The sequence below is a fragment of the Arabidopsis thaliana genome, chromosome 5 (genome assembly GCF_000001735.4).
Source record: "Arabidopsis thaliana chromosome 5, partial sequence".
NCBI classification, from domain to species: domain Eukaryota; kingdom Viridiplantae; phylum Streptophyta; class Magnoliopsida; order Brassicales; family Brassicaceae; genus Arabidopsis; species Arabidopsis thaliana.
The window spans coordinates 9,495,148-9,517,171 of record NC_003076.8 but is presented as its reverse complement, the minus strand read 5'-3'; the positions used below and the strand labels follow the sequence as shown (position 1 = coordinate 9,517,171).

General features: G+C 36.5%; 4 protein-coding genes, 2 long non-coding RNA genes and 1 pseudogene across 8 annotated transcripts; 4 read left to right on the top strand and 3 right to left on the bottom strand.

The window, feature by feature from the left end:
- Positions 1-463: 463 nt before the first annotated feature.
- On the top strand, positions 464-702 carry AT5G27035 (annotated as a pseudogene; the record flags this gene model as incomplete). Its single annotated transcript has 1 exon — positions 464-702.
- A 703-nt stretch (positions 703-1,405) lies between these two features.
- AT5G04345 lies at positions 1,406-1,760 on the bottom strand. Its single transcript, NR_142751.1, has one exon. It is a non-coding gene; the product is annotated as an other RNA (long non-coding RNA).
- Positions 1,607-8,454, top strand: TPR3 (TOPLESS-related 3). 2 transcript variants are annotated; one of them, NM_122585.5, is made up of 25 exons: positions 1,607-1,988; positions 2,075-2,254; positions 2,336-2,449; positions 2,671-2,829; positions 2,932-3,106; positions 3,194-3,323; positions 3,421-3,533; positions 3,620-3,755; positions 3,860-3,969; positions 4,127-4,196; positions 4,275-4,348; positions 4,426-4,521; positions 4,594-4,686; positions 4,851-4,978; positions 5,166-5,400; positions 5,486-5,647; positions 5,745-5,819; positions 6,025-6,159; positions 6,252-6,362; positions 6,480-6,659; positions 6,783-6,911; positions 7,113-7,208; positions 7,375-7,557; positions 7,720-7,883; positions 8,061-8,454. In NM_122585.5, the coding sequence occupies exons 1-25, from the start codon at positions 1,909-1,911 to the stop codon at positions 8,257-8,259; spliced, it is 3,327 nt and encodes a 1,108-aa protein (NP_198055.3). In that variant the 5' UTR covers positions 1,607-1,908; the 3' UTR covers positions 8,260-8,454. The 2 variants fall into 2 exon arrangements, with proteins under 2 accessions (NP_198055.3, NP_001190409.1); NM_001203480.1 differs by having other exon boundaries at positions 1,765-1,988; positions 4,127-4,348; positions 8,061-8,408.
- AT5G27020 (uncharacterized protein) lies at positions 8,294-9,074 on the bottom strand. The gene has a single exon (NM_122584.2). It carries the CDS (start codon positions 8,983-8,985, stop codon positions 8,491-8,493), a length of 495 nt encoding a protein of 164 aa, NP_198054.1. The 5' UTR covers positions 8,986-9,074; the 3' UTR covers positions 8,294-8,490.
- On the top strand, positions 8,823-9,066 carry AT5G04335. Its single transcript, NR_142750.1, has one exon. It is a non-coding gene; the product is annotated as an other RNA (long non-coding RNA).
- Positions 9,075-9,602: 528 nt separating the features above from the next.
- Positions 9,603-13,857, top strand: AT5G27010 (ARM repeat superfamily protein; the record flags this gene model as incomplete). The annotated part of the gene is made up of 19 exons (NM_122583.1): positions 9,603-9,659; positions 9,732-9,804; positions 9,878-10,000; positions 10,090-10,256; positions 10,400-10,552; positions 10,635-10,778; positions 10,925-10,985; positions 11,081-11,394; positions 11,478-11,588; positions 11,665-11,769; positions 11,863-11,949; positions 12,039-12,155; positions 12,234-12,339; positions 12,438-12,569; positions 12,649-12,783; positions 12,899-13,050; positions 13,130-13,270; positions 13,366-13,683; positions 13,762-13,857. 19 exons carry the CDS (start codon positions 9,603-9,605, stop codon positions 13,855-13,857), a joined length of 2,592 nt encoding a protein of 863 aa, NP_198053.1.
- A 141-nt stretch (positions 13,858-13,998) lies between these two features.
- On the bottom strand, positions 13,999-19,233 carry ATK4 (kinesin 4). The gene is made up of 19 exons (NM_122582.2): positions 18,944-19,233; positions 18,572-18,738; positions 18,374-18,508; positions 18,066-18,290; positions 17,911-17,982; positions 17,665-17,733; positions 17,367-17,567; positions 17,152-17,233; positions 16,968-17,063; positions 16,680-16,859; positions 16,485-16,591; positions 16,207-16,385; positions 15,952-16,113; positions 15,611-15,864; positions 15,361-15,524; positions 15,046-15,240; positions 14,701-14,927; positions 14,418-14,621; positions 13,999-14,335 (listed from the first exon to the last, which is right to left on the bottom strand). The coding sequence occupies exons 1-19, from the start codon at positions 19,071-19,073 to the stop codon at positions 14,221-14,223; spliced, it is 2,964 nt and encodes a 987-aa protein (NP_568491.1). The 5' UTR covers positions 19,074-19,233; the 3' UTR covers positions 13,999-14,220.
- Between the last annotated feature and the right edge of the window lie 2,791 nt (positions 19,234-22,024).

The window sequence follows — 22,024 nt, the reverse complement described above, 5'->3', positions numbered from 1 at the left end:
TTCATATTAAAAATAGAGTCATTTGGAAATATTATTAATAAAACTATTTATAAAATTAAATAGTACAGAATTTATAAAATGTAATATCATATAATTTATCCATATATGGCACGCATTCTTACCTAGTTTATCCTTAAATTATCAAGAAAAAAACAAATTTAAAAATATTTTCTACATTTATGTTAATAAGTAAATTTTACTTAAGTTAGGAAACATAGTATCAAATTTCTTATTTTACTTAAGTTAGGTTTTGAAGAATTAACCTCGATTTGTATCTATCGTGTTTTTAAAAAATGAAAATTGACATTTATCCTTAAATTTATAAGATATATTTGTAAATTGTATTGTTCTCATTAGTATACCCTAATCACTTTTCTATCTCTCTATAAATACCTGTAAATCTCATTCTAAAATAAAGTCAATACATTTAGCCTCTATATGGTACCAAAGCTTACAATTCTAAATGGTATAAAGAATATATATGATATATTGTGAAAATGTTGGTGCCACTTACCTCGGTACCAATCCGGTTTTCTATTCTCGAATGAACCATATATATAGCACTTAATTCAAGCTGGAATGCTTCAGATTACTCATGTCTCCATTGGTGATCAGTTAGCAAATACATTCACTAAATCTTTAGCGAAATCAATATTTCAAAAAAAAAGTTCCAAAATTAGAGCTACACGAGTACTTCCATACTAAAAGGACGTATAAAGAATATACATGTAAACCATATTGTTATATCCTAATCATTTTTTTCTATCTCTTAAATACTTGTAAATCTTAATTCTAATAAAGTTAATGTATTCGGCCTCTATAAAATTTTATTTTATATATACTTAATAAGTTATTTTCATACTCCATATGTTTCTTTTATTTGATTTTCTAGAAAAAAAATGTTTCAAAAAGATTAATTTTATAGGTTTTCAATACAATACTTATTAGTTATAATTGATAAATTGTAAACTTCAATAAAAATTATTGAATATTATTGGTTTAAAGTTATTAAAAATTTTAAATTATAAAAAATAGTACATTTAAAAAACAAGATTTAATATGTCTTTTTTTAATATTTATGTTTTTCCTAAAAAATCAAATAAAAAGAAATATTAAAAATATTATTTTCCTTTTTTTATTATTTTTCTTTTCAAATATCTATTTTCTAAATCCATATTATGTTTTTCTTTTATAAATAATCTCATTTCGCCATGGAGAACACGAGTAATTCTCCTGGTGTATGCCTAAAAAAAAAAGCAAAGATTATAATATGAGTATATATAATTATATATGACGTAACCTGCGAGATGTTGAATTGTCCACATTGTAATTGTCACGAACACTTAATTAAATCTTGCGAAAAAGAGATCTCAAAAATATCGCGAGAAAAAGAAAAAAAGGATAATATGAGAAAAGCCAAACGAAGAGTGCATCGAAAGCTGAGAGCGACATAATAAAGGAGAGAGAAAAATGTGGGGACCAGACTGGACGTGTGCACAGAATATTCACACTATTTGAATTTTGTTTTCGAATCCGCCACTCTATCTCCAAATCAACTTATCACTCAATTTGATAATAACTTAACCTACCTCTCTTATAAGGAAGCCTACTTATCACCGACGAAGACTCCGCTTATATCTGATAAGTCGGTAGAACGATGTCTCTGTGCAAAGAAGAACGCGTCCAAGAAAGCGAGGTCTAAAGTTTCTCAATCCCCCAATCTTCTCCTCCTTCTTTATATATTCTCTCTCTCTCTCTCCATTTTTCTCTAAAAGCTAGAGCTCTTCAAAACCCTAGAAATCCTCGAAATCAGAGTCTTTACCTGGGCTCGTGTCTTCAGAGCTCGGATTCGTGTTTCTTTCGTCGTCTCTCTTCTTCGTTTCTCGTCAGATTTGAGATTCGTTGAGAATGTCGTCGTTGAGTCGAGAGTTGGTGTTTCTGATACTTCAATTTCTGGAGGAAGAGAAATTTAAGGAATCTGTGCACAGGTTAGTCTATTTATATGGTTTGTTTTGTGTTGTGTTGTGAGAGGCTGAATTTTGGGATTGACTGATTTGTAATTTGTTAAATATAGGCTTGAGAAAGAGTCAGGATTCTTCTTCAATACCAAGTATTTTGATGAGAAAGTTCTAGCTGGAGAATGGGATGATGTTGAGACGTATTTGTCAGGTTTTACTAAGGTTGATGATAACAGATACTCTATGAAGATTTTCTTTGAAATTAGGAAGCAGAAGTATCTCGAGGCTCTTGATCGGTATGATTATAAGCTGTCTTATTTGTTTTTTTACTCTTGAAGATTTGTGGTTTTAGAGTTTGATGTTCTCTGTTGTTACAGGCAAGAGAAGGCAAAAGCAGTTGAGATACTAGTGCAAGATTTGAGAGTTTTCTCCACTTTCAATGAGGAGCTTTACAAAGAAATCACTCAACTCTTAACTTTGCAAAACTTTAGGTATGATATATTGAATTTTGATCTCTCCTTGTTGATGTTTCTGTTGTTATGGAAAGTAGGAATATGAGACTTGGTTTAGGTTCAGTCCAAGTCGAGTTCGTGATGCTTTGTAGACTGTTTTTGTTTGGATGTGAAAGAGGGTGTGATACTCGAGTTTCTCTCTCGATTGTTTGCGTTTTGTGGATTGAAATTTGACATCAATGATTTTCATGAATCTGCAGGGAAAATGAGCAGCTTTCAAAATATGGAGACACTAAAACTGCTCGGGGCATAATGCTAGGCGAACTTAAAAAACTAATTGAAGCGAATCCACTTTTTCGTGATAAATTGATGTTCCCTACTTTGAGATCTTCGAGACTGCGGACTCTGATTAATCAAAGGTGTGTTTCTTTTTTCTTTCCTCATGACCATTCTGTATGTTGCAGATGAGGTTTGGATGACTTCGTTGTTGGATGATTCATTGTGCATATGTTCTCTTGCAGCCTCAATTGGCAGCACCAGTTGTGCAAGAATCCTAGGCCAAACCCAGATATTAAAACTCTATTCACAGACCACACTTGCACACTTCCGAATGGTCCTCTCGCACCTTCAGCAGTCAATCAGCCTGTTACTACTTTGACGAAGCCAGCAGCTTATCCGTCACTTGGACCTCATGTTGTAAGAAACCTCGATGTTTGACTGCTTTAATCATGTTTTTTGAATCTAAATTAATCTTAATGTTTGTGGAATCTGTATTACATGTAGCCCTTTCCACCTGGTCCTGCTGCTGCTAATGCTGGTGCTTTAGCTAGTTGGATGGCTGCTGCCTCTGGTGCTTCTGCTGTCCAAGCTGCCGTTGTTACACCTGCCTTGATGCCTCAACCTCAGAATCAAAGTTAGTTTTTGACGATCCTCTAGATTTCTAATCCTCGACTTATCAATAACTATCATTTCAGTTTCCATCAAAAACTTATTATTTTTCTTCCAAAAAGTGTCAATCTTGAAGCGACCAAGAACACCACCAGCAACTCCAGGTATAGTAGATTATCAGAATCCTGATCATGAACTAATGAAGCGTCTCCGCCCTGCTCCATCTGTGGAGGAGGTAACGCGAATTCTTTTCTTTTTCTGGAAAGCTGTTTATATAATTCTTGCATCTTCTCAAAATTCTAAGCATTTATCATTTTCCAGGTGACATATCCTGCTCCTAGGCAGCAAGCTCCATGGTCGCTGGAAGATTTGCCAACAAAGGCAGCTCTGGCGCTGCATCAAGGGTCCACTGTGACAAGCATGGAGTTCTACCCTATGCAAAACACGTTACTTCTTGGTATGGGGGTTTGAAAAAAAGAATACAAATTCTAAACTGTGTTTGAAGTTATATTTCTGTTATCTCTTATTTGGCTTTCTGAATGACCGTTTGAATGCCATCAGTTGGATCTGCGACGGGAGAAATCACATTGTGGGAACTTGCCGCTCGAGAGAGGCTGGTTTCAAGGCCATTCAAGATATGGGATATGTCTAATTGCTCACATCAGTTTCAGGTTTGTCTTTACAGCTAAGAAGTTTTTAGTTTATGTGTTTGATGTATAAAGGCGGAATTCAACCAAATGGCTATGAGAAGTGTTGGAGATAAAACGTATCAGCAAACTAGTTGCTGTGCAAGATTCTTATACTTGCCTTTCTTTTGGCATCATTCAGGCTTTGATAGCTAAAGAAACACCGATATCTGTCACTCGCGTTGCATGGAGTCCGGATGGAAATTTCATTGGTAAGCTTCCCGTCATGCATTGTTGGATTTTAATTGTATGTTGTCTATGGTCTCTGGTCTCAGTCTCTTATTGTGCAGGGGTTGCGTTTACAAAACATCTAATTCAGTTGTACGCTTTCTCTGGACCTAATGATCTTCGCCAACATACTGAGGTAAGCATACTTGTGATCTGTACGAGAAATATTGCGATGTAATAATATCCCACTGAGACTAGATCACTTTTTCACAGATTGATGCCCATGTCGGTGCTGTGAACGACTTGGCTTTCGCCAATCCAAACAGACAACTATGTGTAATTACTTGCGGAGATGATAAATTAATCAAGGTGAGATAAAGAGTCACAAAGTTTCACTGTTAGATATCAATGCAGCTGGCTAACTTGATCAATGTGGAACAGGTATGGGATGTTTCTGGTCGGAAGCATTTTACTTTTGAAGGCCACGACGCTCCAGTTTATTCCATTTGCCCTCATTACAAAGAGAACATTCAGGTGCGGCAAGGATTGAATCAAACTATATTTTACATCAATTATTATACTGTTTTACCAATCCGTTTGAAGAACAATAAAGTAGACGACACATTTCATATAGTATTATCTTGCCTATGAATTTCTGTTCTTTACCAAAATACATCTCGTTCTTATTTGGATTTCAGTTCATATTTTCAACCGCCATAGATGGGAAAATAAAAGCCTGGCTTTATGATAATCTGGGTTCCAGAGTTGACTATGATGCTCCCGGTAAATGGTGTACGAGGATGCTTTACAGTGCTGATGGTACTAGGTAAGATCTTAAACTCATAAACATTTCCCTCTTCTATACCGCTTGTTCTTCACTCCTCAGTTTCCAAAATCTTCAGATTCTTTTGTTTACTCCGGAGGATACTGAGTTGTGTCCTTGAGTTTCTAATCTTATCTTTCTGTTTTAAGTTTACCTTTTCAGTGCTTTCTGATGTTTTTTCCCCCTTCAGATTGTTCTCTTGTGGAACGAGTAAAGATGGAGATTCTTTCCTAGTTGAGTGGAATGAAAGTGAAGGATCAATTAAAAGGACGTATAAAGAGTTTCAGAAAAAGTTGGCAGGTGTGGTTCAGTTCGATACCTCAAAAAACCATTTTCTGGCTGTTGGTGAAGATGGACAAATCAAATTTTGGGATATGAACAACATCAATGTTCTGACTAGCACTGATGCTGAGGGTGGACTTCCGGTAAGTCCCAAAGATTCTTTTTCCCATGGCTTGTTGCTTGGATGTTCGTCTTTTTAGGTTTGCATATAACTTGTCCCAACTTCAGGCTCTTCCCCATTTGAGATTTAACAAGGACGGCAATCTTCTAGCCGTTACTACGGCAGATAACGGATTTAAGATCCTAGCTAATCCAGCTGGTTTCCGATCTCTTCGAGCGATGGAAACTCCAGCTTCTGAAACGATGAGGACTCCAGTTGATTTCAAAGCTGTAATGTTTCTCAACTTTGTATTACATTTTTTCCCTTTTTTACATCCACTGTCATTACAAGCTGTCTCGGTTTACACACTTTGGTATATTCTGTTAGGTTCCTGGTGCTCCTGTTGCGTCTGTCAATTGTAAAGTTGAACGAGGCTCTCCTGTTAGACACTCACAAATGCTGGTAAAATCACTCATTAAATGCTATGTTTCTAGCCATTTCTATAATTTATTATTCTGTTCTGGATTTTCGGTTGTAAATGAAGTGAACTTCCATTTGTCGAAATTGTAGTTTACTATTCTCTGACTATAGTAGTTGACTGTTTCCGATTTTTTTGTCATGTTTAAAAAAAATATTTACTAATCTTTTTTTTCTGAATATCCTCAAGAATGGAGTTGATCCCTCAAAGTCGAGAATCGATGACTCAACAGACAAACCAAAATCTTGGCAATTAGCTGAAATCTTGGACCCTTCCCAGTGTTTCCAAGCTACTTTACCCGATACCGCTGGTTCTTCCACAAAGGTTTGTGCAGTTATCTTTCTCAGAAAGTTGTTGGATTTCTATAAATGTTTTGAAATTGAGGCTTAATTTTCTCATGCTGCGTGGGAAAGCAGGTTGTTCAGCTTCTGTATACGAATTCCGGTGCTGGAATCTTGGCACTAGGTTCCAATGGTATCCAGAGACTCTGGAAGTGGGTTCCCAATGAGCAGAACCCTAGTGGAAAGGTAATCGTAAAAAAGAGTTTGAGAGAGCTTAATGCATGCTGTCTGCGGTTTTAAAGAGTTAGAGATAGCTTAATGCATGCTGTGTGCGGTTTTATTTAAGTACTGTTTATTATGCAGGCAACTGCTACTGTTGTTCCTCAGCATTGGCAACCAAACAGTGGTCTTCTTATGACCAATGATGTGTCTGGTGTAAACCTTGAAAACGCTGCCCCATGCATCGCTCTCTCTAAGAACGACTCATATGTCATGTCTGCTGCTGGAGGAAAAGTCTCGTTGTTCAACATGATGACTTTTAAGGTATATATTATCTATATGAACTTAAAAAAAGCCACAAGATTTCTAACTGAAAATGTTCTCACACTAATCTAGTAAACTCTTTTGGTTGTTCTAATTTCCACAAAAAAACTATTGGCCTTATAGGTGATGACAACATTCATGCCGCCTCCACCAGCATCAACGTTTTTGGCGTTCCATCCTCAGGACAATAACGTCATCGCCATTGGAATGGAAGACTCTACGATTCACATCTATAATGTCCGAGTGGATGAGGTAAGTAGTTTCTAGTACTAACCATTGCCACTTATGTAGTCTTTTTGATCTATGACAAGGAAAAACTTGTGAACCTTACGTTTTTTGAAGAAATGGTTCTCATAGCTTCACATATGTTTTACAGTTTAATTTTCCCCTCACTGCTAATGTTGCCTTAAAACTCTATCAACGATCTGAAACTTGCATATTGTGTTCCATCAGGTCAAATCAAAGCTAAAGGGTCACCAGAAACGCATCACAGGCCTAGCATTTTCTACAGCCCTCAACATCTTGGTTTCATCTGGTGCTGATGCACAGGTGTGTTATGCTGCGTCTTGTTGTTGTTGTTGTTGTCCTGTAGTAAATATATCTCAACTGAAGGGAAAAATGCTTGATTATTTTGTGTTGTTTCCTTGCTGGATTTTCTACCATTAGACTTATCTAATCTAGGAGGATACTTATTCTTCCTGTTGTCTTCTCTTAGATCTGCTTTTGGAGCATTGACACATGGGAGAAGAGGAAATCCGTTGCAATACAAATGCCAGCAGGAAAAGCCGCCAATGGAGACACGCGGGTTCAGTTTCATGTGGATCAGTTGCGTATTCTGGTAGTCCACGAGACACAACTGGCGGTATTTGATGCTTCCAAGATGGAATGTATCCGACAGGTATCTATGACTATGATGAGATCATCTCTGTAAATCCACTTATATAAAATGGATCATCTCTGACCTGGCATGTATATATGAAATGCAAGGTCATATATACATATTCTTAATCATTATTTTGAAATTTGTAATGACTTATGTTCTCTTGTTTTCATGTCTCAGTGGATTCCACAAGACTCGCTGTCTGCTCCTATATCTTCAGCGGTGTACGCATGCAACAGCCAGCTGATCTACACCACTTTCCGCGATGGTAACATTGGAGTATTTGACGCGGACAGTCTCAGATTAAGATGTCGTATCTCTCCATCCGCCTACTTGCCTCAAGGGTAAGTTTATCCAACATTTCATCAGATTCTTATTTCTAAATCACTGTACTTTGTAAGGTTTGGTACATGAATCTGTATAATAGACTTAAATTGACTTCTGAAACATGAGAAATTGGTATATTTTCATAAGCCAAAATAGTTATAAACTCTTCTCATTGATTCTCTTTGCTTTCACAGGAATCAAGGCTTGTCTCCTCTTGTTGTGGCGGCTCACCCGCAAGACCCAAACCAGTTTGCGGTAGGTTTGAATGACGGGTCAGTGAAGATGATGGAACCGACAGAGGGTGAAGGCAAGTGGGGGATGATTCCACCCTCTGAAGCTATCAATTCACCATCCACCACAAGCAACCAAACTCCAGAACAGTTACAAAGATGAACAAACCAGAATGGCTTCCTCATAATCCATCAATGTAACTAATCTCGATTATTTATAGGCAGTGTCATTAGATCTTCAAATGTAGCCTTAGTTTCAAGATTTCAAGATTTCAAGATATTGAAAATTGGTAAGAAATAAAGTTTGTATAAACTACCTGCAAATCTCTAATGAGTGAATCAACAAGAAACTGAAACTACACTAGGACTAATACTGACGAAAACCGATCAACCGTCATGGCTCGGGTAGGAGAATTCCGTCACCATCATACTGCAAAACCCCGTTCATTGGTTTGCATCTTTCACCCATTAGTATTCTCTTCTTGCACAGCTCCTCTTCTTCCATTCCTTCACTTAAGCTTCTTCTTCGGTTTCTTCTCCTCTTCAATCTTTGCCCTAAGATGAGTGTCTTCAGTCGAATTCTTGCGCTTTCCCAGAAACTCCCCTTCTTCTGAATTGGGTTTTGCTTGAGTTTAACAAACACGGTCTCATCGCCCTCAGAACCATCTCTCTGTTCTCTGTTTTCACCTGAAAGTGTTTTCTTGCGGTTGAAGACACCGGAAATCACAGAAGTCATCTTCTTAACTCGAAAAACCATTCTCCGTCTGATGAAATCTCTCTTCATGTTCTCTTCTTTCTTTATCTTCTTGCCCATATCGGCCTCTTTCTTGTGCCTCCTCGTTATCTCTGATGGTTTAGGTAGTTTGATCTTGATCGTTCCTTGTTCCATTGAAACCCTAAACTTCTACGACGTTGACACAGACGAGTCTTGGCGAGTCTTTGCTCGTCTCAGGGATGATTTTAGAGTTTGATGAAGATAGTGATATCGTCATATGATTCGATGAAAATGGTAAAGAGAGAGTTAGTGGTGTTTGTGGAGAGAGTCGTGGGTTTGATTTAACTACACTTCTTCTAGTGGTACAGTACGTTGACTTGTGAGAAAATAAAAATCAATCACCCATTAAACCGGCCCCGTTTTAGCCAATTTGCTTTAAAGCATCTAAACCGGTCTAATCAAACGACTTAACCAACTAACACAGTTCTCCGTTTCAGAAAACCCTAATTTATCGTTCCTTGTGGTATAAGATTGTAAGAGGAAGATTCATCGATAACATGGTTTACTCCTCTCAGTTCCTCATATCTCTGGTTTAGTTAAATCGTTTCGGTAACCCGGTTTTGGATGTTGATTTATTTTAAGAATCAATCAAAAATCTTCTTAAACCTCAATTTCTCTCTCGATTCATCATCATCTTCATCACCATCAAAATTCTCAGTTCTCCGGGTTGGTTCTTCTTCCTTCGTAACCAGCTCCTAGGCTTTGATTTGATTTACAAAGATACAAAATAAATGTCTCGCTCCAAGGCTCCTGCAAGGAAGCAGCAAAAGAAAGGAATCGATTTCAAGGTTCTGTTTCTTTATGGTTTTAAGTAACACTATTCTGTTTTTAGGGCTTTAAGTAACTTTGTCTGTTTTCAGAAAATCAAGAGAAAGCTCGGGAGAAAATTACCTCCACCAAATAATGCAACTAACACAGAGATTAAATCCAAAGGTATAAGCTTTCTCCTGCAACTTCAAACTTTTTAACTTCTTCCTATGAGAAATTGCTTTTTTTTCTATTGCAGCAATTATACTTCATGAGCAAAGTGTGGCAGCAGAAAGAGATGGCTTCGCTACAAGTAAGAAAGGTTTGACCTTGCTTGAGCTTAAGAACCGAACTGGGCATCCCAATGCTAAAGTTCGCAAAGGTACTTTTTTTGGGTGTGTTCTCATGTTTTTGGTTGATGAAAATATGAAACCTGCGACTTTGTGATCAGTTTTGGTTTTGTCTATGTAGATGCATTACATGGTATCAAAGATCTTTTAAAACATCATCCTGCAGAGCTGCTGTCAAATAAATATGCTACTACACATAAACTTAGAGAACTCATTACTGATGATGATAAGTTAGTAAGAGACGATTTTTATACACTATTGACTGGGATCTTTCTTGCTTGTAAAGAGGTATGTGTTCCTTTCTTCTTCTTACTGTTTCTGCTTACATTGGTTTCTCTTACTTTGTTGTGTTAAGTTATCCTTCTTATATATGATGTATGAGCTGGTGCTTATGAATCTAACAGCTGATTTCTCTGTGTGAATCTATGTAGGATATTAACAAGGGTCTTATGGTTTCAAGTTTGATGCCATACATATTTACCGCTATGACTAAGTCATCTATTGAAGTTCGTTTGATGGCTTTCAAATTTTTCCGCCTTGTTTTGGAGTTTTACTCGCCTACCTTCTCCTTATATGCTGAAAAGGTCTCTACTTAGATCTCCAACTTTTTCCTGTAGTATTCTTGCAAAGACGTTCCCTGAAATTTCTATCTGTTACTTGATGCAGATTCTCGAAAACTACAAGGATGTTATTCATAATAACCATTTTTATATACAAGATAAAAAGAAGCTTAAGGTAGTTCTTTTGGGGTTGGCAGATTGCTTGTCGCTGTTGCCATGTGATCAGAGCGACAATGAATCAAAGAAAAAGGTATCTAATCATTTTCACTCCAGATGACTTCAAAGTTCTTGCTTCACACATGCCACGAAGTAGCATAGCAATGTATATTGTTCTGTTCTGTTTCCCTATTGTCACTGTTTGTTTTTACATTTTGTGCCCTTTTTGATCTTTTGTAGGGACTTTTACAGTATGAAACGCTACTCGCCTGTGAGCAAGATGCTGCGAAAGAATGTGTTCGTATATTCCATCTGTCTTCTTTTCTCATCAATAATTTATGATTTTTCATGATGAAGTTTACAGTAGTCTGACTATTTTTCTACTGGTTCTTATAGGTTTTGCCCATGTCTCTGGGATACTGAAGGAGATTGTTGCAGTCTTAATCAATTGTTTCCAAGATTTCCTTCCATTAATTCATGCTTCGCAAAGAATCAATAAAGAATCATTTGATTGCATCCGCCATATACTTCGTAGCATAGGTTATGCAATCAAGTTTTCCATTCGTAGGCACACTCAAAGACACACTAAATGGCTACCTTCACCTGAAGAAAATACTCTGATGATACTGGATCGTGACATTGCATCAATGTTATCGAAAAAGTTACTTGGTTCTTTTCCACTTAATCACGAAAACAATTTTTCTGTAGAGGTAATGAATCACAACTCTTTACTCTTTCTGCTCTTTGTTTGTATTTGTATTCTTCCTAACTCTAGTCGATTGTTTGTTGACAGAACAATGGTGTATTGACAGAAATCTTTTTGGAAGTAAGTGAATGGAGCCACCTTCCTTGTGATCTTTCCAATAGATTTCTAGAATTTATTGAGAATGCCTTACTAGGAAAGGTTAGCTCTCATTACTTCACATTAATGAATAACTCAAGCTTATTAGTTTTCATCTGATATTGTATCTATTTTCCAGATCACCAGAAGCAATAGTCTTGATAAGACTTTACTTGCACTCTTGCCCTTTGTTCCAAAACTTCTTCTGAGGGTGGACCGTGATCGGAGAGATAATCTTATGCAGGTTTGTCAGGAGGATATATGTTCTTAGTTCCTTTGATAGCTAGCACTAACTTCATGTATATATGATTGTTGATATTACGTTTATAATTTTCAGGCATTTACTATTACCTTCAACAATTGCAAACCAGAGTCTTCACTTAAATTAGCCTGCATTTCAGTTGTTAAAGATTTGATTATCCCTGTAAGTAATGTTTTTACATGATATGTTTAAACCGAGTCTAACTTTCCGTGCGCATTGAAATCTAAATCTGTTTCTTGTAATCTTCGCAGAATGGAGATATCCTTTATCCCAATGATCCAACCGTAAATAACTACCAGCGCGCTTGGGTCAACAAACTTCCATCACTGCTTAACCAGTTGGGTGATAAGCATCATGTATCTACCAAGGTGCTAACACATAACTCATACAATTCTTTGTCAATCCAGTAACCTCTCATTTTTACCGTTTTTGTAATTTATTTACAGGTTGTTTTGCAACTTTTGCTCGACCTTGCGCGAGTTGGATGTCTGAATGCTTCTCCAACATTTGAAGAAGAGATAAGAAGCTTCTTCATCCCTTTTCATGGAGAAGGTGGAATTCTTGTTGCAAAAAAAAACATGTTATGAGATTCTTAGTGTCACTAAACTAATATAGGTCTTGTCGTTTTTTCATCTTTTAAAATCCTACAGGTGAGGTGCCAGGTGGACCTTTTGTAAGTCTCCCTAGGGAAGTACAAGAAGTGGCTCTCTGTTTCCTTTACTACTTCATCATAGACAATTTCAGCTCCCCTATGCTGAAAGCAATAGTTTCATGCTGTTTATGTGAGTATCTCACATTTCTTGATGACTCAACTTTATAAAAGTTGATGACAGAATGATGACCAAATACCGTATAATGCAGATGAACAACTTGAACCAGCTGTGTTGTATCGGATAGTGGAAATTCTTCAAACTGCCTATAGAGGTGGATATATTCAGATTACAGATCATTTTAGCTTCTTCATTACCTTGATTTCACGTTTCAAAGTTGTCCCAGGTCTTGTCTGGAATCTGCAAGTTTTCTATTGAACTTTTGGTTATGAGCTTATTTGAGAGATGATCATGCTTTTAGGCTTTGTGATAGCTTACCTTATGCCTATATATTCATGCAGAGAAACTGAACTCGGCGATTGAGTGTGATGAGAGGAAGGCAAATTGTGGCACATTTAAAACACTTACAAACCTTGTGTGCTCATATTTGTCAGAAATGGGTGATAGCTCTCTTGTCCTCCAGATTCTAGAGAAAGTTTTTGTCGAACAAATAGTAAGTTTGTGAAGACATATTAACATTCTTATATAATAGGATGGTAAATACTTAATGAGATGTTTCCTCTTGGTTGCAGATTTTGAAGCCTGCGTTGGACAATGGGTGTGCTATACTCAGGATGATCTGCGCGTTAGACTCTAAACCTACAAGACTTTCTGAAATCAGTGTAACCACTCTAAGTGAATTCTTACCGGGATATTTGATCGATATAGTCAATGTGAGCACTTCCCTTTTAAATACTTTACCGGGATATTTGATCGATATAGTCAATGTGATCGATTGACACATCTCTCTCCGCTCTTCTTCTTGCAGTGTATACCAGAAGATAAAGAGAGATCTTACCTTTATATGCAAACATGTCTGTACTATTTATTACCTTGCTACTTCCTGTTCGACCGGAGCTCCAAACTCACAGAACAGGTTCTGAAAAGAATGCGATCTATGGTTAGTGAAAATGTAAAAGCATTGGAATCGGTTCAAGACAGGGAGAGTGGTCGAGACTCATTGAATTTGATACAATGCATTGTCTCTGTGATCCTGCTGATGCACAACGATGTCAAAGTTAGGAAGATAATATCATCATCCAAGTCAGAGATTGATTTGATTCTGCAGAACGTTTACACATTGCAGGTATCATTTTCTACCCTCTTAACGTTATCGCAAACCGCAAAACCACGTGCTGATGAGTTTTACCTCGTAAATGTGCAGTCCTCACGAAGCACGAGCTTGACTGTAGAAGGAAAGCATATGATGAAAATTGCAGCAGAGCGACTTAGCATTGCATCCAATAGCTTACTCGCATAATAAGTTACACAACTGTGACATAGAATGATTTGTGCACTCTTTAACAAGGATGCTAAGAAGATATGACTTTTCTTTGCTTGTTTGGGAAAGCAACAATTTTGATGGAAAATTTTGTAGACTTACATGTGCCACTTTACTTGATCAAAAGCATATGGATTGCTCAAATAATTATATAAGTTAAGAATCCAAAAGAAGATTGTATAATAAGGAATCATTTTTTGTACACTCAAAACAGCAAATTTGAGATTTTTACCTTAATGGCACAATAAGAGCGGCCACAACAGAGAAAGCTTTCTCTCACAATATACAAAACAACAAATATTTGTCTCCTTCCTTTTTAAACTCTTTACAAAACTGGTGTGTTCATGTGCCTAAACTCAGTCTGCGTTTTCCATCTCTCGTTGGTCGCTGCGGCTGTGAATTTACTGTGTTAGGAGGTCTCTTGCTTGGTGCTGGGATCAGCGATGGAATTAAACTTCTGCCACAAGAAATAGACAAAAGTTCCCGATTATATCAGTACATTAGCTGCAAAGACTTGTAAAAAAGTATATATTTGTTACCTAGTTTCTGAGAGTTTAGCAGTTCTGGGCTGAATTTTCTTTGGTTTGGGGTTTGCTGAGTTTTGGATATTAGAAACTTTGGGAACATTCACTTGAACGCTCAATCGCCACAGCAAATCGGAATCTGAGCAATCGCTTGTTGCGGCTTCATCAGATTCGTTATCTGTAATACTCTGCACTTCGAAATCTTGTTTCCCACCATATCTGTCATTTGAAAGATAGTAAAGATCAAGACTAAGCATATGTAGAGAGATACATGTAAATTATAAAATGTATTACATACAGTGATTGTTGTTGAGGGACCATTGACTGGTAGAATTGCTCGGGAGAATTTGGATTCTGATTTTGAATTAATTCTTCATGCTTATCGATCCACTCGCCCGACTTAGATTCTCTGTCCTCGTCTTTTCCATTGAGTGGCTGCCTCGGCCAAGCCGGAGAAGAAGATTTCATTAGCTCATGGATATCTAAGCTGTGTCTTCTTGAAGATGCAGTACTGTCGTTAAAAGCCTGCAACCGTTTCAAAGCCTATATGTATTACATATCTACACATAATGACATAAACTTATAGATTCTAGTTAGTTTAAATCAGCAACTTTGGTTGCTCCTTAAAGAAGCCAAAGCATACCTCTGGTCCACTTAGATCCATGATCTGGGGCCTACTGTTGTTTGATGTGTTTCCCATGGTAGGTAATTTGGGTCGAATAGTAGGAGTTTCGAGTGATCTTCTTCTCGATATTCTCTCACGGTTGATTGGTATAGCTGTTGGTTGTACATCATTACCATTTCCTTTCCTCACTAGAGCCATCTTAAGATTAGCAATCTGAAAACCACAAGACAGTATCAGATTACTGATATGATATACTTATGGCAAGAATGAACGAAAACAGCAAATGAGTATGCAGAACAACCAAAGTCTAGTCAAGGTGTAATGTTTACGAACCTGCTCTTTAAGCTCCTTAACCTCTGAGTTATCTTTGTTCACACGAGCAGCGCCTAGCTCAACACTCCCCACTCGTTCAGCAAACTTCAGAGTACTAATAGTTTCTCCGAGAGTGTCAGGTTCTGGACTTATGTGGACAAACATAAGTGTCTTGGCTGATCCTCCTGATAATGTGGAAAACTGTTGTATAAGATTCAAGTGCGTGGCTATACCCAAATGCAATAAGTTAAGAGGGTTTTGAGAATTTCACCGAGGGAGTCCTGCAGCAGCTGAGTGAGTTTACTGTTTCTGTAAGGCACATGAGAAGTCTTCTGGGAAAGCGAGGAGATGACATCTCCAAGAGCCGAGAGGGACTTGTTGATGTGTTGAGCCTCCTTCAGTCTGTCTCCAGTCACCTCAGACTTGTCCACTCTCTCGCTTCCTGCAAGATCAACCAGATGCATAGAACCATGGAGGATAGAGCCAGATGTGAGGTCTCTGCCTTGAACATGAACAGTTACACAACTGCCAAAGATATGAAGAATTGAGGTTAGACCGAGTTATGCAAGAGAGTACTCATGTCAGAATAGAAGAATATAAGGAAAAACAAACCTGTGAGATCGACTACTTCTGTCATTCATGGCTGTAGAGCTCACTGCACGATTCATGTGTCCCAAATCCATTAGCTGTATAACGTCATCCGTCGATGAGACAGGCACTAGACTTGCTTCCGGTACATTGATTCCATTGTGAGAGTTGTTTCTGATCTCTAACGTAATCAAGAGTTAAGGAACAAACAAAACCTAAGTATCTCAGAGATTTTAAATGACCAAGACACAGTCAAACTTTTATTAACCCAAAGGATATCTTTTAGTCTGGCCATCTTGGGCAAGTAGATCTCTGACTTGCTCGTTGTAAATTTCCAACATCTGAACTGAGATTTCGTAGCTGGTCGTGTCTTTTCTTTGATTTGATAGAAGAAACAGATCTGCCAGTGCCCTGTAGTTCACACCTAGGCTCTCTTCAGTCAGTTCCTTAGGCCCTGTCTAGAGTATAAAGATAAATTAAAACCATAGTATATTGAATCAAAAACAATCTAATCATCTAAAAATAGATTGGAAGACAAGTATAGTAGTAGTTCTTACCATGGTAAAAGTTTTCCCTGACCCGGTTTGGCCATAAGCGAAGATGCAGACATTGTAGCCATCGAGAACCGACCGTACCAAAGGCTGCATGTCTGAAAACACTTCCTCTGAAGAACAATGGATTCATTCCCTTATGTTATTCACAGCGCAACAAACTAAACATTACAGGGGCAAAAAAAATCAAAGCCTTCTAACCTTGTGTTGCAGAAGGACCAAAGACTTTGTTGAACATAAATGGTTTTTGTCCTGCTTTCCCATACTTTGATGGAACTCTGATCGTGATGGTCCCTTCGTCTATGTCTTCCACGGCACTCAAACCACCACTTTCTTGCCCAGGCAAGAACGGCCTAACTCGACAGTACACCCGTATGTTTCCTAAACATTACCAAGTATGAGGTCATTACGCAGATTAAAGGAGCTGTCTTAGTGATTCAAGATCCTCGAAGTATGACTGACACAAATCAATTTCTTATGTCAAGTTACCTTTTAGATCCTGCACTAGATTGTACAGTTTACGGTTTTCTTCAAGAACCCTTTTGTATCCCGTAGCCGCATAAGCTAAACCATTTAAATGCTTGCCTGTGTGACCAAACACAAAAGAATGACAGATTAAATATTCACTGATTGAGCATTGAGGCCTCAACAAGAACGTGATCTGAGTTGGCACCTAGATGAAAGAAATCTTCTTGATACTTCATCTGCAGCAATTTCATTCCTGCTTTTGTAGTGTATAAGGTTTGCTTCAACTCCTGTAAGCAATAAAACAATGTTTAAAGTCCCATCTAATTTGTGATTGCTATAAAGAGAATGGAAAAAAGAATCAGAAACCCCTTTCATAATATGGTTGCTAGATCCTCCAACGCCATACAAAATGGAACTTACCTGGATGTGTTTTTGTTGATTCAGAAGAATCTTTTGTTCTTCGTGATGTTCAAAATTTGTCCTTTGAAACTTTTTTTCCACAACCTGGGGCGGACTATTTTCTTCTGCTTCCTCATGTTGTCTTGCATCACACAGCTGAGACCGGACCACTGTCTCACAGGATGAATCATCTTCTGGAATAGGCTTTGAACTTGATTTCATCTGAAAAAAATTGAAAGATCGATCGGTCAAAACCTCAGACTGATTGTATTCACTCCAAAAGAAATTGACATCATAGTTGACATCATTTGCCCCTCACCATTTCATTGTGGATTGATAAACGCTGCTGGACTTCTTCCATAACTTTGTTCAACACAGACTCTACAACCTGGGAATTTTAAGTATAAAAAGAAATCAGATTTCTCAATAAGAATCTGCGAAATGGTGTCTACTAGTCTTGCTAACAATTCCTGAGCCTACGAATGGTGAGCTTATACAGATCAATTTGCAGCGCTTTCATTAAACAAGTGAACTGCCAAAAAACTATTAAGAGCAGAATTATTACATTTGGAATATCTTCATGCTTTCTGTCTGCAATGAATGACCGAACAAGCCCATTTATGGATCTAGAATCTCCCTGAAAAGTAAACACTTTGATCAACAACCCCAATCCATGCCATAGAAACAAACATTTCCACTATGCAGGAATTTTTCACTTACATCAGAACTCAGAGGTTGATCAGTTGATAACATATCCGTCGACTGAGTTCTCGATATAGAACTAACAAATGGCTCTGAACTTTTTCTCAGAAATAGTTTTCTCGATCCAAAGTTATGTTTCATGTTAGATCCATACCTCCATGGACCATTTTCACCTTTCAGTTTCCACTCACTATAAGACTTAAGGGCAAGAATGCAGTTCACTATCCTTATAGACTTGCCTCCCTGATAAAAACATATTCAACAAATCAATCAAATAAAAACCAACACCTCTCTATCCTTCCTTAAAAACCTTAAGTTTTTTCTACCTTCTCCATATCTGAAGCTTCAAATGATGGCAACCCCATTTCCTCTATAGCTACTAAAAAATTCCTTATGTTTTCAAAGTATTGAAAAGCTGAAAGTGCAGCTCCATCTGCAACATCGTCCGGCGCTTCAACGACCTGTAAAAGAGATGTTAATTCTCCACATGGATCACATAAGGTTGACATCAACAGATATTTTACCTTTGAGACTGATCCAGGATTAACTTTGTTAAGAACATTACAAAGAACGATCCCACTTCGCAATCCAAGCCTAAACTCTTCTTCAGAAGGCTCTCCTGGAAAATCTTTACCATTGGAAACTCCGATCATATCTCTAAGCCACCCAGCAGCTTCATATCTTCTCAAAGCTACATAACAATTATCAATCATAAATCCGTGACCAGAACAATTCCTACATCGATAATTTCAATATCATCGTGAACCAGAATTCGAATTTTTCTCAAGCTATCTTTAGATTTCGTCAACAAAAATCACAAAGTTCGTCCCTAATTTCTTTGAAACCCAGAATTGAAGAACGGATCTAAGAAAATACAAAAGCAACAAGAGACTCACAAGATTCTTCAACTTTTCTGGAAACCAAACCGACGTCGCTTGATCGGCTACTATGTTGTTGAAGAACATCTTCAACAATCGATACAACGGAAAACGAAAGATCATTGTTGATCTCCGATGTCGTCGCCATCTGAGATTCTGGTGAAATTATGAGATGCAGAGAAAATTGCGGTGTTTATAAAGGGAGAAGAAGACGAAGAAGAAGAAGAAGAAAAGGTGTTTTGAAATGAAAATTTTCCCTCACTTTCTCGGCTCTCACTTTTTTTCTCTCTCTAAAAGATAAAATTTAGGGGAGAAGAAGAAAGATGGCGAAATACGCTCCGAACCTGACTCCAAACGTCCCAGGTTCGTTTCCTTTTCTTTGTTACCGTTCGTGGCAATATGTGTAATTTGTCCTTATAAACTTAAAAACAAAACAAAATTTAAAAGAAGGAAAATTTTAGTATAGTTTTAATCTCTTAATTACTATTTTTTTTTGTATAGTTTTATGGATCAGAGAAGAGAAAATTTTGATTAGGTTGGATAAAAATATATGTAAGGGTGCAAATGATTATACAATAAGAGGAGTAAATGTTAGGGAAATAAAATATTGAGAAGTATTTTATACCATTTATGCTGAAAATCTGGACAAATATGGATACTTATTCTATTAACAACACAGCTGAGGATATTGTAAGGAAAAAATATTCCATAAACTATTTTATATTAATGAGTGGAATAAAATAATTTATCTTTTTCTTTTATTCTATAAAAGTTACAACTATTTTCCATTTATGTAATGGATCCTAAGAATATTTGTGTAGAGTAGTGTGTGATTTCAATAAAATATTTTCAATAAATTTTGATCATTAGGTACTGACTAATCGGATTATGAAACATGGACATTAAAACTATATAAATATTTTTGAATACATACTTTTATCATTTAGGAGAATTTCAAACTAACTTATGTGAAGTATATAAATTCTAATAAATTTATATACTTCGCATACGGGATTTATATATATTTTTTCATCAAATCAATCCACTGTTTCCAAACTATAAGTTTGTTTCGTAGTCACATTCGCATAATACCTGTTTTCCAATGTATGAATCTACTAGTCGATTTTTTCCCAATAACTTTTACTTCGTAACATATTGACATTAAATAATGATTCAATACAATTATTAGTGCATATGAAGAAGTTAAATTTATGTTGTTACATTTATATTATCCTTAATTAATGTTAATACTTGAAAAAAACATGATTACAAAATCCAATCTAAAACATTTATAATTCTATAGCTGAGAATTAACTCTCTGCATATCACAAACATTAGTATCCCCTATCCATCTATAAAATATAAGTACATGCATGATTTGTAGATTCCACAAATTTATCTCATTTTATATCATAAAATCTTTTTAATGATTTCATCCTATTTATTACTATACATAACTTATTATTGGGTGAAACTTTGATATAACAAAATTTTTGCAGTCATTTATAACTTTGGGCATGCATATTTCAGTAGTTTTTGAAAACTAGTATAAAAATATATTCAAACCCAAGCTTCGGATCCTAACCATAGGAAAGAAAAAATAGGCGCGTATTTTCGATCGACGTGGCTAATTATAAAATCAATGGTTTAGATTAAGGATTACATTAAAATAAATACTCGGGCCGAAATCAAATGGCCCACTAAAAAAGGCAGCCCAGAAACATGCTGGCTAAAGTGAGGATTAGGCACATAAAGTTTTCAGTTCATAAAAAGCACACATCAATTTCTGAACCTCCACTTTTTTCTTCTCTTCTTTCAACTTTTACACTAAAATTAGTTTTGCACTATTTAACTACATGTCATCTCCCCCATAAATAGACAAAAATATTGAATTATTTTCCATGATCTATAAATATGCTGTTATAAGATTTTAGCTAGTGGGGATAATAATATCTACATTGCATGTATTATTATCATATCTTTTAGAAGAAAAAAAATCAAGAATGTCTCTTTATTGACATTGAAAATACAGAAATCTAAGTACCAACTTTTAAAAATGAACATGACCCTTTTTGCCAAACACAGTGAACACACCAACCTGTAAAAGTATAGCTTTGCTTAGATAGATAGTTTCTTTTGATATATTTATGATTATGTGTGTGTGTATGTATACGTTTTAGTGGTCCAATTCAATGGATCTTAATAATAAATGGATTATTGCATCCGAAATGGGACCGTTTATTACTAATTTTGTAACAATTAAGACCCTTAAGTGCATAGTTTTAAGTTGAGGCAGTTATTAGCTCTTTTGGGGGAGAATTTAATCAAGTTAATTAAATTGCTAAGTGGAAGAAATCATTTCATTTGCTTCCTAATTAGTAGGAGACACAGACCAAACATCACTTTCACTAATGACATGTTTATCTCTGTTTAGATATCTAAGGGTGTTACTTAGTTACGATATACATAAATAGATAATAACAATGCTTAGCATAATTATTAAAGATTGGACACAAGACGACAAAAGAGGTTAAGATGATAATGATTTGATGTACTTGGAAAACACTTTTGATTTGTTTAGGGCTTTGGAAAGGGTCCTCAAGTGTCTACTTTATCTTTGGGAATGGAACATTAAGAATAGTAAACAAGGTCTACTGTCTCTCCCGACGTAAACACTTTGGCCTTGAATAGATTGTTGTGGTAACATAACAGCGAATGTTGTGATAGCAACTAAGTGTCTATCTAATTGACTATATAATTATTTATAGTTTTAGATCAATACTAGTAAGATTATAGTTCCTTGGATTGTAAATTTTGGTATTTCCAACACTTTAAAACGATTGCTGGATCTTTAAAAATCAATTGGATGACACAATGCTTGAAAGAAAATGGTCTATTAAGTTCTCAAGTTCGAGTGGAGCTTCCAAACAAAGTGCGCCTCAAGGTATCAAGTTCGAGTTTTGTTAGCGGAGAAAAGACTAATTAACATGTTATGGTCTCCAACCCAAAACTCGAAACATCTTGGTTACAAAAACAAAATGCACATACTAAAAAATAATATAGTTCTCACTATTAATATCCGGCTCAAAGAAGTGTTTG